General features: G+C 39.1%; 1 protein-coding gene and 2 non-coding genes across 3 annotated transcripts in view; 2 read left to right on the top strand and 1 right to left on the bottom strand.

Annotated features, from left to right (window-relative positions):
- The first annotated feature begins 454 nt into the window (after nucleotides 1–454).
- Nucleotides 455–18,120, top strand: part of LOC126175120 (huntingtin) — a 539,564-nt gene continuing 521,898 nt past the window's right edge. The window contains exon 1 of the mRNA XM_049921673.1: nucleotides 455–648. Coding sequence (XP_049777630.1) covers nucleotides 563–648 — 86 coding nt within the window. The 5' untranslated portion in view covers nucleotides 455–562. The remainder of the gene's footprint in view (nucleotides 649–18,120) is intronic.
- On the bottom strand, nucleotides 8,486–8,559 carry Trnat-ugu (transfer RNA threonine (anticodon UGU)). The gene has a single exon. It is a non-coding gene; the product is annotated as a tRNA-Thr (tRNA).
- Nucleotides 12,547–12,620, top strand: Trnat-ugu (transfer RNA threonine (anticodon UGU)). The gene has a single exon. It is a non-coding gene; the product is annotated as a tRNA-Thr (tRNA).

Genomic DNA, 18,120 nt, shown 5'->3' with positions numbered 1-18,120 from the left:
AGAGACACGACTCAAATTGTCTTCCCTGTCTGCTGTGATTCGTAAAGACACACCGAAACGGGCGATCCATCTCCGGAAGAACGCAGTCCGACAGCTGTAATTATGATGAAGTTTTGGAATAAAATTCACAGTCTGACAGCTGTAATTATGATGAAGTTTTAGAATAAAATACACTATTGCAGTAACTATGACAATTTTATTTCGCTTAAAGTAAGCCCTGTATGGTAGATTTTCCAGGTCACAAAGGATGCAAAATCTGTAAATATACTGCAGTAGTATGAAAATTTTTGAATTTATTGTATTGCTTAGTTTTAGGTTTATTTTTGCCACAGTTGTACTACAAGACTAGAGAAGTCAGAATATCTGTTCGTGTAAATCTTGTCTTCGGAACTGTATAGCTTCCTTCGTCAAATCTTTGATAGTGCAAAATTCAAAATGGCCTTGAAGTATTAGCATGTTTTGAAAACACAATGCGTCGGACGACGCGCTTAACACGCTTTCAAAAATTAAATTGAGATAACAACAATTTTTATTAAAACATTGTCGTATACAGTGCCCCATCATGGCAACACTTGAAAGATTGGTGAAGGCCTTAGAGACACTGAAGGTGTTGCACGTTAACCCACAACTGTCAGATGAATCTTCAAGGTAAAGACACGAAAAAATAAATATTTACTAAATAAATTAATTTAGACGTGTCTTTTTACGTGTATCATGTGTGTCACAAACATATCTTTATATGTACACAGCGCTTGATAGACGTCACAGATGTTTAAAATATTGCGAGATGCTTCTGTGTAGTCTGAAATATGGACAGTTTGTTTACATCCTGGGAAAATGATGTGTTTGCTATATGTTATTGTTGTACTAGTTTGAATTCATTGTTGCGGAGCAGCCAATAATTAGCGAATGTTATGGCCCCAGTAATTTGCTTATAATTATCAAGGGTTGATCATTGATTTACTTTAACTGGAATATTAGGACGTTAACAATCAGAGGAAAAAAATGTGTATGCGCTTACATTTCGTCCGTTGGTAGCGTGTATTTCTATCGAAATGTAATTAAATTTTAGGTGAGCATTATGTTAAAACTTGAATATTACTTAATAGAAAGTTACGCAATGTTTATGAAATGTGTGATTGTTAGTTTTTGTTATGAAGAGGTCACAGCAGTAGGTATTTTTGCATATTCCTTGTTCATTAATGTTATAGTATTGCTGTTGCGTTATTCACACATAAACACAATGTAGTCTCTGCACAAAAATGTGTAATAGCGATAATATTTTGTATGTAATATAAAACTTCCTATAAGTAGCCCTCCAAGCAACAAGGCACGCAAGTGACGTCATCAAATTTACTTTCATGTTTGATGATCAGTAGTAGTTTGGCACAGTCAACATTAACTAGGTATATGTTCTCTGTGGTGTGCTTTCATTTTTAAAAAGCTAATTTGGCATTTCCTATCATTGGCTGGTGTTATGAATACAGGCCGTGAAACAAGCAAATAAATTACTTTACTGATTCTTCTCCAGAATGAGAAGGAAGAATTGTGAAGGAGTTTTGGACCATGCCTTTTTAAAATAGTTGCTTAGTGTTTGTAGCTGCTAGATGTTTAACACCACATCACAGTATGTTACTGACAAACTGGTTTCACATTAGGAGAATGTGGTGACTGTCCATTGATTCAAATCTCCAGATTGCTCAACAAAACAGTTTGGAATTACATTGTAGTACGAGCAGGCCAATTCTCTTGTAATATATGATCAAGAGGGGAAGAAAGAGGAGGCTTTACTACATTATGAGCAGGCCAATTCTCTTGTAATATATGATCAAGAGGGGAGGAAGGAGGTGGCTTTATTAATTAGCTAGTAGGTACAAAAGAGGAAGATTTTGAAAGCAAGGATTGTTTCATCTGGCTATGGGAGAATAGATATGAGTGAATGAATGGGATTGAGGGATTAACAGTAAGATCATTCAAAGACAGACATGAACAATAGGATGTTATTTGTATGTCTATTAAACTGTGTGTGACTGCAGGTACATTGAGAACTGACAGATATGGGAGCGTCAGACAGAGGCTAGGAGTGTCTCTCGTTACCACTTGACATAAATTTTGAGTATTTTAAAAAACAGAGACCAGTACTCACATTGTTTATTTCTATTGTCCGCCTGCTTAGCTGGGTGGTAACGCGCTCGGCTCCCATGCAAGCGGGCCCGGGTTTGATTCCCGGCTGGGTTGGAGATTTTTCTCCGCTCGTGGACTGGGTGTTGTGTTGCCCTCATCATCATTTCATCCTCATCAGTGGCGCGCAAGTCGCCCAATGTGGTGTCGAATGAATTAAGACTTGCACTTTGTGGCCAAACTTCCCCGAATAGGGGCCTACCGGCCAATGATGCCATACGCTCATTTCCAGTTTTTCTTTCTCTTCAGCTATGAGATACCGTGAGGCCAGTTTTATGTTGTTTAGAGTAATGGAGTATTACATAAAGGTTTTGTAAACATCTTGTAACTTTGAGGACTTCCAGTTCATCTAAAAAGAACATGAATTATGTTTCGATCTCATTTACTGTTTTCACGACCAACATGACAGAAAGCGGAAATGAACAAAGAATAATTTCTACAGCTGATGGATAAAATGTAATTATTAAAGTTTCTGACAGTGGTAGCAAGTCACCTCACTAAAATATTATATTTTGAGTAGTTTGGGGGATTTTGGTAAGTTTAGGGCAGGAAGGTTATTTGTGCTATTTATGACAGTGCTGTCATTTAGAAAGTACAGACTCATGTGTACCATTGTACCAGGATCATACTTTGTGAATGATAGTTCCTTGGCAACATATTTCTCTTTGTGGGGCAGCAGTGAGCAATGTTTCTGGCTTGAAACATAGGTACTAATTTAATGCATGCTGAAAAAAGAAGGTTTCTCGGGCACATTGCCTTCGATGATCATACATGGTGTGACAACAGTCTTCGGTGTACTATTTGTTGGGTTATCATGCAAATCATATGTAACTTTTGAAGATTTAACTGCTGAGTCATTCCACGTCAAGACCCACTTGACCATTTCTGAATCCAGTCAGATGTTATGGGAAGGTTCCCCACTGTCTGTGAGTTTCAGCTTGATACCTCCTTTGCTTCCATTTCTACAGTCTCTTGTAAATAGATGTGACGCTGACGCTGAAAAGACGAGCCTTTCCTTGGCTCGAGATGGTGCAGTTTGGACAAAATTTGCCATTCCTGCAGTTCCTGTGGGAGAGAGAAAAATATCTTACCACTCTTGTTGATTTGTCCCTGCTGGTGTAATCTTAAAAAGAGAAAGACACACTCTGATGGGGGTTTAGTAAAACTTAATCCCTCAGCAGGTCAGGCCAATGTGTGGTTGGCCTGTGATGAGGTTGTTGGCCCAGTCCACGGATAAGCCGGTTGCGGGAGTGTCCTGCTTTCTTGTAGAACTGCCAGGCGATGGCGCGAAACCTGTCTCGGAGAGGCAGGATCCCGGTGTCCTTGTGGAGTTGGCGCATCGAGAGGCGCCTTGGAAGATGCATAGCAGTCTTCAAGGTGCGATTCTGTATCCGCTGCAGAGTCACAATGTGAGCATCTGTGGCTTTCCGCCAGACCACAGCCGCATACTCTAACAGTGGGTGGACCAGTGTTAGGTATAGCATGATGCCGTGTTGCGGTGGCAATGATGACTGCGGGTTTAGCAGCGGATACAGGGTGCGAAGGCGTCCTATTGCTCTCCCTTTCACATCACTGATGTGATGCTTCCAGGTGAGCCTGCGGTCTAGGGTAACTCCTAGGTATTTCACCGTCCCGCTCTATGGGATAGGTTCTCCCAGGAGTAAATAGAGTCCCATATTCACGCCACTTATACACTTAGCAAAAGGCCAACTTTGGCTGACTTTTATGAAAATTATTCCTCACTTAAAAGCTAGTGCTTGTACAGTATTGGTTAGACTATTAAGTATATCTGGTGACAAATGTACTACTAAAAAAAGGGGGGGGCAGAAGATTCAGTGTGCAATTTGGAGATCCCATCTTTAACCAGCCATAAATCATAACTTTATGGACAGATTCAGCCAAGAATTGGTAGTATGACACACAGCCATGTTGTCTTCTCATGCTTTTTGTACAATAACCTCTAGCTTTCTCTATCAAATTATATGCATGTGCAAATTTGATGAAAACATTTTGTGTGCCAAATTTTAGATATTTTTGGCGACCCATACCTGAACTGTATATTCTTTAAAATTTATCATCTTCCTACCATATATCTAGAAAAGGTGTTTCATAAGCTTCAGAAGCTATATTGGTAAATTTTGGAATCATGTGAAATTCATTATTGAATTTTTATTTCACATCATAGTTTAAGAAATTATTGAAAAATTGCCAAAACTTGTTTACACTATTGTTGAAGGAGTATGTATTATCTTGGATCTGTCGGTTTCTCTCTGGTGTTGCGATTGTGATTAGATTACTTTTAGAAAGTTTTATGGCTGAACTCATTCGCATTTTATGTGTTTTGTGACACAAACCAAGAAGTGCCTGATCCTTTTCTTTTATTCTCTTTTTTTGTGTGCTCAAGATGGCACTGACTGTTCTAAACTTAGCCTACATCATGTTAATATGGTAAAATTCAGCTTAAGCCAGTGTTGTTGGACAAAGAGCTTTTAAAACTTAGTTCTGAACTGGACTTTGCAGAAGATGCCCAAATTTGTTTGTACCATAATGCCCTGCTAATTAAAATATTTCAATTTCTGTGAAATACCTGCTGTAATCTATTTGGGAAAAACAAAAAGGATTAAGGAGGAGTTGATGTTGACTAATAAAGGTCTGAAGCCAGACCAGAAGCTTTCTCTCAGATGTAGATGATAATTTTTTCATAAGCATCTACAGCTGCGGGATGAGCTAGAATCGATGATTAAATGAATGCGGTTAACGCGTGCAGCACAGTGAATACTTCACCAGCCTTCAAAGCTTCAACAAATTAGCAAAAGGGATTCAATGGCTTATATAAGGCAGAAAGTTCAAAAAGCATAAGATTCCATCACCAAAGCTATGCCAGCAGCTGTTTATGTCAGCATCACTGATGTTTTGGAAACACAAATGGTGAAACAATGCCAGAAATAAAAGCATATGGATATTTCAAGTAATGAATAAAAATTGAAGTGCATCATTTAAGTTATGCCAATAAAATTCAAATTTTGACCTTGGTTCCTTGCAGCTGGAGTATAGAACAGATAGCAAAAGAATTTAGTGTCCTTTGAGAATGTTGAAGCAGGAAAGGAAACTAAAGATGGAAGTTGGGACCAAGACTCACTGAAAAGATCAGAGTCCTCATGTTTTTCAAATAAGATGGATTTTCTCGGCCGTGCGCAGGCAAAAGTGATTACATAGCAGCAAGAATGGATGGTGAAAGAATTCATAAGTGGAAATGCCTTCTACTTTGAACTTGGAAGCTATGACCATAGCTTATTGTGAGTAGTATGGCAGTGAATTGGGATTTTAAAAATTTTCTGAACTCAGGCCAGAGAGGTGTATTATGCTTGATGCTGCTAGCACAAACTGAGTGGGCCTATGTGTAATACAGCTGCAACGACTATCAAGAATGACGACTAAACGGAAGTAATCTAGAAAACTATGGATTATGTGGAATCAAGAGATCACTTACTGCAGCACTGGGAATGATGTCCTGCAAAACCTGAGCTGGAAGCTGATTTGGTACATATTTTCAAAGAATATGATGAAGAATAAATGGCAGAATACAAACAATGATTTCATACTGACATGGATACACTAGAGATATGTCATACAACTGTACAAAAGTTTACGGAAGAACTGGCTCTAAAAAATTCATGGTCCAACAAGTAACTAAGATTCGTTTCAGAACATTGAAGTTCATGTCTATGGCACCTTTCAGAAGGTGAAGAGATAATTTTGATGGATTTTGCTGAGCACTATTCACATGTCATTCAAGATGCTGTTCAACAGTTTCACTGGGAGGACAGTGAAGCCACAGTACACCCCTTTGTGGTTTGCTTTGGTTGTAAGGAGCTACAGAATATCGGCATCTGTGTTATTAGTGACTGTCTTTGTTAAGATATCATTGCAGCTCAAGCCTTTATAATGAGACTGACTAAATATTTTAGGTTATCGATAGGAGACATCAAGTATATTCACTACTTTAATGATGACTGTGCTGCCCAATAAAAGAATTTCAATAATTTTTATCAGTTTATGTCAGGATGAAAAGGGCTTTAGTATCTCGGCTAAGTGGACTTTAGTTGCAACCAGCCATGGAAAATCTCGTTGTGGTGGAATTGGAGGAACAGCTAAAAGACTGGCAACTCATGCTAATTTGTAGAGGCTTCTAAATATGCAAATATTGCTGCCTCTTGATCTGTTGTAAGTTCTGCAATGACAAAATTTGAGAGATTATCCATTTTATGTTGCACAGAAAGAAATTGGACAAATTCAGTTTGATCATCAAAGAAGCTTTGCCAGAGGCCAAACAATTACTGTGACAAGAAAAATCACCACAACTCAAGCCCACTGCCGTAAACAAGATCAAAATAAGCAGAATTTCGAATGATTTTAAGTAGTATAACTACAACAGTTGATGGAGGACAAAAATTGCTGAAGGTGAAAAGATACTCGACTCCTAGTATTGAAGATACTTTTACCATGTACAAAAAGGAATATACAACATTAAACATTGGAAGTACGAAGTTTAATGAAAACAACCTGAGTGAGTGTTTCCACGCCCACCTAGTGATGTCTGTTTATGTGTGTATTGTGCAAATTTCGAACTTTGTATGGTAACTTTGAAGAACTTACTTGAACACATGACATATGACACCATGGTTGGGTGTGTGAAATCATTAGTGGTCTGTGATGTAAAGCAAGAGGCATGTCTGCTTCGGCAATGTGGTTACTGCCCTGGAAAGGACAAATGACTCTTCAGAAGTTACATATGTGACATGAGAGGAAAATAAACTAATTAAGAAAACTGTTGCCATTGACATTTTCATTGGCAGACTTGGGAAATGGACAGTGGAAGCAGTGACACACCAGCATCTGAAGAGATTGCGACAACACATTGCAGCAGTGAAGGGACGTGTACAGGCTGAAGAACTGTGTTTAGTGCTTCACTGTGATTTTGCTGGGAACTAGTCTGTGATTCTTTCACAAGAAGTAGAAGGATATTATTCGAGTAATGATCGCATTTTGATTTTTAAAGGAGTGATGTCACCTGTTTCCAAAACAAGATCACAAGTGCTGCAGTTAAAAGTGATGATGACTCAGGGCACGACTCAGCACAGACATTGTCGGCAGTACATAAAATTCTTGAACAAGAGCAATCACAGACAGAAAAGATCATCATTATTTCTGCTGGTGCTCCTATTCAATTCAAAAATCGTTGCCGTCTTTTTGAATTGACTAATTCACTTTTGTCAGTGGAGTGGATGTCTGTGATCACAGGAAGGGGCCTTGGTGATGGTGTAGGAGACCTACTGAAGCACTTTGATACAAAACATAATCTTTCCAGCCCAAGTACAACTGAAATTCAGAATGCCAATGACTTAACAAGAATGGTGAAATCATACATATCTGCAGCCCCCATCCTGTTGTCCAAAGAGGATACTGAAGAAGTCTGCCAGCAGAAAAGAGAAGAATGGTTCAGCCAAACGAACCCTGTGAAAGGAATTCAGAATACCCATCTCTGGACCCAAAGTAATGGGCAAACTTATAGTGCACGGATTTTAAAGAGCAGGAAACAAGAAATTCCATTTGTCCAGCCAAGACCTTAAGAAAAGCAGGAGAATATTCAACCTCACAACCTGCTAAGAAGGATGTTTGTGGACTGCGTATATGACTGTCACTTGTGAATTCCAGTGAATATGTGTATGTCAGTTATGAATTAAAAGAGATCGTTGCGTGCTTTATGCTACCACATGGATCAGTTGCTGGATGTAGATTTCCACCTACAAGACAGCAACACCACCATCATTGCTCACTTCTGGTTCACAATCTTTTAAAGACTCTGAGTGCCCCAGTTCCTATTGGTTCAACAAGGAGGCATAACTCAATATGAGAGAAAGATACTGATGCAGTTGAACACATTTTTAGTTCATTGAATAGGTAATTTCACTTCTAAGCAGAATGCACTGAAGCTGCTTGCATTGGAACCTGTAAGTTTTTGGAACTTTCACATATTTTTGGATCAGTTAATGCGTTTGAAAAATGTGTCTCAAAAAAAGTTAATGAAAAGAATTTTCTGAAATAAAGAAAAAAACATCTATCAGAAGGCTACAGCATGAGAATGTTGACATGTGTTTACAAACCACATGTATCATTGAAATCATGAAGTTGTTATCTTTCATATAAAAAAGAACTATTCCAGAGACTAAATGATGACTAACTGAAACCCTCAGCTGCCAACAGGTGTTGTTGATATACCTCGATGTGGACAGCTGAAAATGTGTGCCCCGACCGGGACTCGAACCCGGGATCTCCTGCTTACATGGCAGACGCTCTATCCATCTGAGCCACCGAGACAAAGATGAATAGCGCGACTGCAGGGACTTATCCCTTGCATGCTTCCGGTGAGACTCACATTCCCAACTGTCCACAATTCTATATATGTAATGTAGGGTCGAGGCCCCAGTTATGGCCACATTAAGGGCAATTCGAGATACATCACATTTTTAGTATAGGAAGAAAGTATACAAATTACTTCAAAAAATTGTATCTATTGCTTCAAAGTCTACACATTACAACCATGTAAAAACAAATATTTTAAGTTGTATAACAAAAGCAGAAAAAAACATTGAAAAAAAATTGCGCATTTCCCCAGTTTTGGCCATGTTAACCCTACCTGTGGCCAGTTGTTTCCCCACTTATGGCCACTTCATATTATAATAAAACTATGGCTAAAATAATTGTCAGTCCATGTGCCAGAAAGTAATTTGTGCTTTATACAAGTATATAAGACAACAAACATACATCAAATAGGTAAAAGGTACAGAAACGGAATGAACAGAGAGAAAAAAAAAAAAAAAAAAAATCATTAGGCAAAGTATTGTCCCAGTAATTATTAAATCAACTTCCAGACAAGTTTATTTCTCACAAGTATCAATGGAACCAGGGAACTTTGTTTTTAATGAACGTCCTTCTTGCATCAAGACTGGATCTGGCAGTTTCCCTATAATATCTTCACCCGTTATAGTCGAAACATCATTTTCAATGTATTCGAAACAAGTTTTCTGAACATTAGAACTTTTTAGGCACTGAATTTCATATTCAGAGTCAGAAAGCACTTTCAAAATTACAGATACATACTTAAAAATTGCAGGTCTTGTTCTTCTATTTCCTGTTAAACTAAATTTTACCAAAATAAAGCCCCTACTTTCAAATTCTCACTCGAAGATAGTTTCACATTTTCTGGTATTTCATCTTCATCTCCTTCTATGTAGTCATCTAAACTGCTTCCACTGACCGTCCATTCTTCTTCCTCGGAAGAACTTGTTGGCCTATCACTTAACTCTTGTCTGTTTCTTGTCTTCCGCTTTTTATGTGAGACAATGTCAAGTGCTGCTCTTTGGACTTTAAGTCCTTCATATCTTTTCTCTTCCTTTTTTCCTGCTCCTTCTCCTGCTTCTCTTTTTCCTTCAGTTCATGATATTCCACCCACTTGTCACTAGTCACAACAGTGGGTGTATGTTCTTTCTCTCACTTTGTGCCTCGTTGTTTGGGTTCTGGCCAAGTGATGACACTTTCAAAAACTGTCGCTAATGACTTTGGTGGTGTCATTTGGATACGCACTGAAGATGGACTGTGGTTGGATGTTGGAGTACCTGCAGGAATAAGACTGTTGGTGGGTGTTGAAGGAATATCTGAATTCTGTAAAATGCTGCTGCGTGTTGAAGATATGTTTATATTATGAACATTTTGAATGGATGAAGGATTAAGTCTGTCTGTGTTTTGTGAAACATTCTCTGTTTGATTATCTTCAGAGGGAGGCGCTATGCTATCTGCCAGAATGTCATCAGTGTTACCACTAGCACCATGCATTTCAACCTCATCAGCTATTTTTCTCCAGAACTTGAAAAGAAATAATACTTCTTGATTTCCTTCCCACTCATTATTCCTTCTTTTGGTTGCTCTGAACTCATCTAGAAGGACAGGATCAATCTGTTTTTCTATATATGAGAAATGTCTCTGAAGTTCCTCACTTGTCTGAACTGTGGTTGACGTTGGTATACTACGAACAACTATCTTGCTGTAATCTACATTGTTCACATTGCCCTGAAACCAGCACGAATATTAGCCACCATTTTAGGTTCTGTAATAATTTGTGACAGAACAGAAGGCACATCAGATTTTGAAATTTCAGTGCCATTATTTTCAAAACGCCATTTCTGAACAATCTTCTTCCACATGTTTTTCATAGGTCCAAAGACAGCTACATCTAATGGTTGCAAGATGTGTGTAGAATTGGGATGGAGAGCAACTAGAATGATCTGATTTTCCCAATATCTGCTCAAATGAAGTGTCAAATGAGAGCAGTGCGCATCTAAAAATATTACTACAGGCCGGGGAATTTCAGCTTATTTCAAGAACGGATCAAATACATTTGTTATATACTCAAAAAAAACTTTCACCTGTCATCCACCCATTTTCTGTTTTTCCAATGCCCCAGTTTGGAGGAGCTGCTTTCACCAATGATACTGGAATCCTTGCATATTTGAACAGTGTTAAGGGAGGAGCAAATTTTCCAGCAGCATTCACTGCAAACAATGTAGTAACATTATCTTTGTCAGAGTTACATGACTCATCATAAACATGATGGCCACGAGGACCTATGATTAATTCCCCTTTAGGAGCCAAAAAAAAAAAAAGAAGTTTCATCCATATTAAAAATTCTATTTGGGTCATTTAACACATCCATATCATTTAAAGTGATGTATACTTCGTGAAACCAGTTTCTTATTTTCTCTTCTGTAACAGAACCTCTAGCCCTATTGACATATTCTGCATGTTTTTGTGACAGAACCTTGTGTCTCTTAAGAAATCCATAATACCACTTTTTTCCAAGTCGATTGTTACTGAATGTAGCCTTACAACTTTCCATATCTGCACTCTCACTACGTTTTTGCACAGATGCACAGAGATTTTCTTTAGTAATTGTAAATCCCATGCTAGAACAATCCAAAACCCAGTCGACCAATTTTTTTTCAATTTGTTCACCTAAGACAGAATGTAGACCACAGTGCCCTGTAGATTCTTTTGGAGATACACCAGAAATTTTGTTTCTTAATGTTGTCCTTGGAACTTTGTACAACTTGTTTGCAGTAGCAACCTTCATTCCCTCATCAATAGCCTTTAGAGCATCTTTGACTTTGCTGGGAGAATACTGAAACTTCTTATTCTTTGGTTGACTCATTTTTCCTATAAATAATGCACAAAGATGGAGTTAAAGAATGTTGCATATTTGAATAGTGCCTATTGCATATTTTGTATCTTACAAGCATATGTAAATTAGTATGATATGCCAAGACAATACTAACAATAAGGTATATATTGATATAAAAATACCAAAAATATTTTAATAAGCCTATTTAAATAAAATTAGCCTAGTGTAATGTAGGACAGAACACTAATATTGATGTTTTTGTATCAGTTTTTAGAAGTGGCCAAAACAGGATACATATATGTCTCTACTTACGGCCACATGCATGGCCATAACACGGAACCAAGGCTAAATATGGATCTGTTAATGGCCACATACTTTTGATAGCATGTTTTTAGGCTGAGCGACATAAAACCTAAAAGAAATGAAAATATAATGTCTTATCTTACCTCTGAACAGATTAAGTTTCTTATGATGTTTTATTTAAACATGTAAAATACAAAAAAAACAGATCATGTGTTGCTTAAAGAAAACTTCTGCAAAACCCAGCTTTTGCAACACTGGTCATTTCACAAAATGGTGTCTCCAAACAAAAACAGACAAAATAATGATTATGTAGACAAATGAAAAGAACCTTTCACAAAGTTTATAATAATCTATAGTAGAACTGGCTGGTATTCCAGAGAAGCTTAAAAATTAACCTTTGACATCAAGGTGGCCATAAGTGGGGTAGTGGCCAAAACTGGAGCCTTCACCCTACCTTATAGACATTTGCCCATTCACTCATTACTCGCTCACGCTTTGGCGATTCCCGTAAGAGTTTGGGCAACCTGTGCGCATTCGCACAGACGAAGGTCAATGGCTGGGTAGCCTTTAACTATATATATGAAGACAGTAACCGTTCTTGAAAGAACAGAATACTGTTGATGACCGTGCAGCTTTTCCCTGAAATAAATGATGACTAACAGGTTGCCCAAACCCTTATGGGAATCGCCAAAGCGTGCGCGAGTAATGAGTAAATGGACAAATGTCTATAAGGTACATTACATATGTAGAATTGTGGACAGTTGGGAATGTGAGTCTCATGGGAAGCGTGCAAGGGATAAGTCACTGCAGTCGCGCTATTCATCTTTGTCTCGGTGGCTCAGATGGATAGAGCGTCTGCCATGTAAGCAGGAGATCCCGGGTTCGAGTCCCGGTCGGGGCACACATTTTCAGCTGTCCACATCGAGGTATATCAACAACACCTGTCGGCAGCTGAGGGTTTCAGTTAGTCATCATTTATTCCAGGGAAAAGCTGCACGGTCATCAACAGTATTCTGTTCTTTCGAGAACGGTTACTGTCTTCATATATTCCAGAGACTACAGTGTATTAAAATTTATCCTGGAAATCACATGTGCAAATGGTGCTCGAGGCATCATCTTTGGCAGCTTGTGTCTCATGCCAAGATCTTTTTTCGAACAAAAGAAAAAATAAGAATTTTTCTATTTTATCCTAAATTGTAACACATTTTAAATTTGAGACTATGAAGGTAACTCCTCCCCCCCCCCCACCCCCCCTCCCTCTGCCTGTATTAATAAGGATTATGTCCATTTGATACTTACAGTAAAGAAGACATCTTAAGTTGCAGGCAGGCATAATTAAAAGACACTTAAATAAAGCTTTCAGCCATAGCCTTGATCAGCAGAAGAGAAACACATACCATTCATACACAAGCAAGCACACCTCATGCACACGACTGCCAACTCCAGCATCTTGGGCCAGAATGCAACTATCACGTAGGGTGTAAGCAACAGTTTGGAGAGGGTGGGGAAGGGAAAGGGATAGTAATGTAGGGGTAGGGAGGGACACGAACGCTGTCTGGCGGAGTGTGCAGGGAATAGAGTGCCAACAGGTGCAGCGTCAGTAGGTTGTGGGACGGGGTGGGGAAAAATTGGCGGGTGCACTGGCAAGGGTGGTAAACAAAGAGGATAGGAGATGAGAACAGGCAGGAGATGGTAGGACACGGGTGGCGGAAACTGTTTGGTAGAGGCTGTGGGTACAGTATGTTACCATGAGTTGAGGCCAAGACAATTACAAGAGCAGACAACTTGTTATCAGGATAACTGGCATCTGCGCAGTTCAGAAAAGCTGGTGGTGGAGGGAAGGATCTAGATGGCTTGTGTAGTGAAGCAGCTATTGAAATCAAGCAAGTCATGTTCAGCTGCATGCTTTGCCACAAGGTGGGCTACTTTGCTGTTGGTCACAGTTTGGTGGTGGCCGTGCGTCCTGGTGGACAGCTGGTAGGTAGTCACACCTATATAGAAAAGCTGTGCTATGATTGCAGCAGAGCTGATAAATGACATGGTGGCTTTCACAGGTGGCCTAGCCCCTAATGGGATAGGATAAACCTGTGACAGGACTGGAATAGCAAATGCTGGGTCGGTGGATTGGGCAGGTCTTGCATCTCAATCTTCCACAGGAATATGATCCTTGTGACAAGGGATTGGGATTGGCATAGGAGCAGACTAGGATGTTCTGGAGGTTGGGTGGGTGATGGAAAACCGCTTTAGGAGGGGTGGGAAGTGTCTCAGGTAGGATGTCCCTCTTTTCAGAGCATGGCAATTGGTAATCAAAGCCCAGGCAAAGGATGTGGTTTAGTTTTTCCACTCCGGGGTGATACTGGGTGAAGAAGGGGCACTCCTTTATGGCTGATTCTTGGAGGTGGTAGGCTGTCAAAATGCAGGTACTGTTGAAGGTTGATAGGTTTAATGTGGAGAGAGGTGTGAATGGAGCCATCAGAGAGTAGGAGGTCAACATCTAGGAAGGTGGAGGAGGACCAAATGAAGCGGATGGGAGAAAAGGTGTTGAGGTTGTGAAGGAACGAAGATAAGGTGTCTTGACTCTTAGTTCAGATGATAAAGATATCATCAATGAACCTGAACCAGATTATTGGTTTGCTTATCAACATATTCAAAAGAACTTTCTTTTTTTTTTTTTAACTCTGTGGATACTAGTGCTTTTTCCACAAAGAAATTGCAGATTTAAGTTCACTGTCATCAAGGTTAAGAGGGCTGCTTTGTAATATTGAAAGCAAATAAAAAAAAATCAGGCATATATTACATATTGTGCAAAGTTGCAGATATTATACCACTATAATAACAACAACAATAATAAATACATTATTCAACTGCAAATGATTTTTGCATTTGTACAAAAGTGGTAAATATTACTGTTTTTAGCCAGAATGCAAACTTATTGGTATAAATAGATTGTGAATTTGAGATAACTTTTTAGTTTATGTTAATATTTTCTCATTATCAATTATGGTCATAGAAGTACACTGTACTTTTAAAAAAATGCTGCAACATAATGAGAGAATGACTTCTTACTTAATATTCAGCAGACATAGTAAAAGGAAAGAGGGGCATCTTATTTTGTATTCATTGGGACATTTTTACTGGCATTATTTTTTATTGTATATGAAATAATAATACTCTTTAAGGGTTTGAAAACTAGTAATGATGAGAATATTTTAAGTGAAAACCTTAAAGTGGTATGTAAGGAACATCAGCAATACACACAACTGAAACAGTCAAGCAGTTCAGCTATCACTAAGGTCTGTGTGGATCTTAAAATTAGGAAGTAACAGATCAGTTTAATAATGTGCTCTCCAACTTTCAGTTGCAATACAATTAAGGAGACTGTCAAGATACTGATCATAGTGCAACAATGACTGACACTGGACTTATCACTGACACTGGACTTATGTTCAGGGACAATGAGTTCTGAATCTTTGTCTGGACATGCAGTCTTAAGTTTTGTGTGGTTTCTCTAAATTGATTAAGTTGCATGCCTGGATGGTACCTTTTAAGAAGACAACTAATTTCGTTTGCCACCCTTGACCTATTCTAAACTTGTGTTCCATCTTCAATGATGTCGTTGATGGGATATGAAACTCCTTATCTTCCTTTCTTTGTTTTGCTGAGATCGAGCTGTTGTGAAACACGGTAGATGTAATAGCTTCAATTTAAAGAAATCAAGACACACTGTTCTCCATTTTTGAAGTCTTACACACTATTTGTTCGGTCATGGAATGTTGAAGGAGTGATCAAATTAAGAAACACCGTTGATGACATGAAGAATAATTAACACATGTAAAATAAGCAGTGGCCAACGTTCTGATTGTAGTCTACATAAGGGTACAATCACATCATGTGAAAATCACAGGTACAATCCCTATGTTGTCGAAACCCTATTGATTAACTGGTTGGTAGGTTGATTGTATAGGCTGTAGAGGAATAAAACTGTCGTATCACACAGATTATATTTATTAAGAGAAAAACTACATACACTACCAAAGCAATAACAGAGCCATACTATAACAACAGTTCGTGTTTTTAAATAGCGTCAAAGATAATCCAGTCATGTCACAGAAATGGATTAAATTTATGGCAAAATGTTTTGTTCTTCATTTGTCTAGTTGATTCTTGAAGTGCATGATTGCTGCTTGATTATCACATCACACAGCTGTTGACTCTCCAATCAGTTCTTTCAGGTTACGACTCTTCAGTAATTCTCTCATTCATTCCACCTCTCTCATGCAGGACGCCACTAACATGTATTCTGCTTTCATTGTGCTCAATGCAACAGCAGTTTGTTTCATACTCTTCCAGTACATCCGAGATCCAGCCAGGATTATTACATATCCTCTAATATGTTTGCAATCATCTATACAAGTAGCCCAATCTGCACCAACAAATGCTTCAAGTACACTATGTGATCAAAAGTATCTGGACACCCTCAAAAACATAAGTTTTTCATATTAAGTGCATTGTGCTGCACCTCGTGCCAGGTACTCCATATTAGCGAACTCAGTAGTCATTAGACATTATGAGAGAGCAGAATGGCATGCTTCATGGGAACTCATGGACTTGATTGGGTGTCACTTGTGTCATACGTCTGTACACGAGATTTCCACACTCCTTATCATCCCTAGGTCCACTGTTTCTGATGTGATAACAAAGTGGAAACGTGAAGGGACACGTACAGCACAAAAGCGTACAGGCTGAAGGTCTGTTGACTGACAGAGACCGCCGACAGTTGAAGAGGTTCGTAATGTGTAATAGGCAGACAGTCTATCCAGACCATCATACAGGGATTCCAAACTGCATCAGGATCCACTGCAAGTGCTATGACAATTAGGTGGGAGGTGAGAAAACTTAGGTTTCATGGTCGAGCGGCTGCTCATAAGCCACACATCACGCTGGTAAATGCCAAATGATGCCTTGTTTGGTGTAAGGAGCATAAACGTTGGACAATTGAACAGTGGAAAAACATTGTGTGGAGTGACGAATCATGGAAACCAATGTGGTGATCCGATGGCAGGGTGTGGGTATGGCGAATGCCCGGTAAATGTCATCTGCCAGCGTGTGTAGCGCCACACACCATCAGGTGGCTTGCGGAGTATGGATGTAGATGTAGCACATTAGAATTCGGAGGCAGTGGTGTGGTGTGGTCGTGTTTTTCATAGAGGAGGCTTGTACTCCTTGTTTTGCATGGCACTATTGCAGCACAGGCCTACAACACTTTCTTGCTTCCCACTGTTGAAGAGCAATTCGGGGATGGCGATTGCATCTTTCAACACGATCGAGCACCTGTTCATAATGGACAGCCTGTGGCGGAGTGCTTACACGACAATAACATCTGTGTAATGGACTGGCCTGCACAGAGTCCTGAACTGAATTATATAGAACACCTTTGGGATATTTTGGAATGCCAGCTTCTTGCCAGGTCTCACCAACCGACACCGTTACCTCTCCTCGGTGCAGCACTCCGTGAAGAATGGACTGCCATTCCCCAGGAAGCCTTCCAGCACCTGACTGAATGTTTGCCTGTGAGAGTGGAAGCTGTCATCAAGGCTAAGGGTGGGCCAACACCATATTGAATTCCAGCATTGCCGATGGAGGGCGTCACAAACTTGTAAGTCATTTCAGCCAGGTGTTCGGATACTTTTGATCTCATAGTGTATTTGACCAATGGGATAATACATGAGTTTATAATGTATTGCTTACTTCAGGCACCTTAGTACTCTTTTTGCTGTGTTCTAGACTTTCATATTACATTTTGAACAATAATGTGACAACTTTGCTACTGAGAAAGCTATGCCTGGTTGAGTTCTGTGTGATATGGAAAAGAGTCTACCAATAAGCTCACAATATGTGAGATTTTTGGCTTCCTCACTACACTTTTCATCAAGAAAATTCTGTTTCATTTCCATAGGGGTCTTGGCTCCCTAACATTTTGAAGTCAGAATCTATCAAGTAGTTAATTAATGTACTTCTTCTGAGAGAGATGTACTTTTTCCTTTAATTTGATTTGCAGCTATGCATTCTTCACATTGTATGATGACTAAGCCAATTTTTTCTCAACACTTGCTGCTATCAGTAGGTGAATCATTTCAAAATTCAAAAAAGAAGTGTAATTATGTTATAGTCTACACCTTCTACTTGACTAAACCCTTTGCTACTAGATGAGCTTTAAAAATCTGCTTCTCACCAACTGTCTTCTTCTTAAATACCTATCTGTTCTTTACAGGAATTACACCAGATGGTAGCTCAACCAATTTCCAAGCATCACGATTCTTCCAGGAGTTAATTTCTTGATTCATTGCAATTATCCATTCTGCTGCCTCATCAGAATTAACTGCTTTGTGATACAATAATGG

The sequence above is a fragment of the Schistocerca cancellata genome, chromosome 3 (genome assembly GCF_023864275.1).
Source record: "Schistocerca cancellata isolate TAMUIC-IGC-003103 chromosome 3, iqSchCanc2.1, whole genome shotgun sequence".
Taxonomy (NCBI): Eukaryota; Metazoa; Arthropoda; class Insecta; order Orthoptera; family Acrididae; genus Schistocerca; species Schistocerca cancellata.
This window is presented reverse-complemented; position numbering and strand designations above follow the sequence as displayed.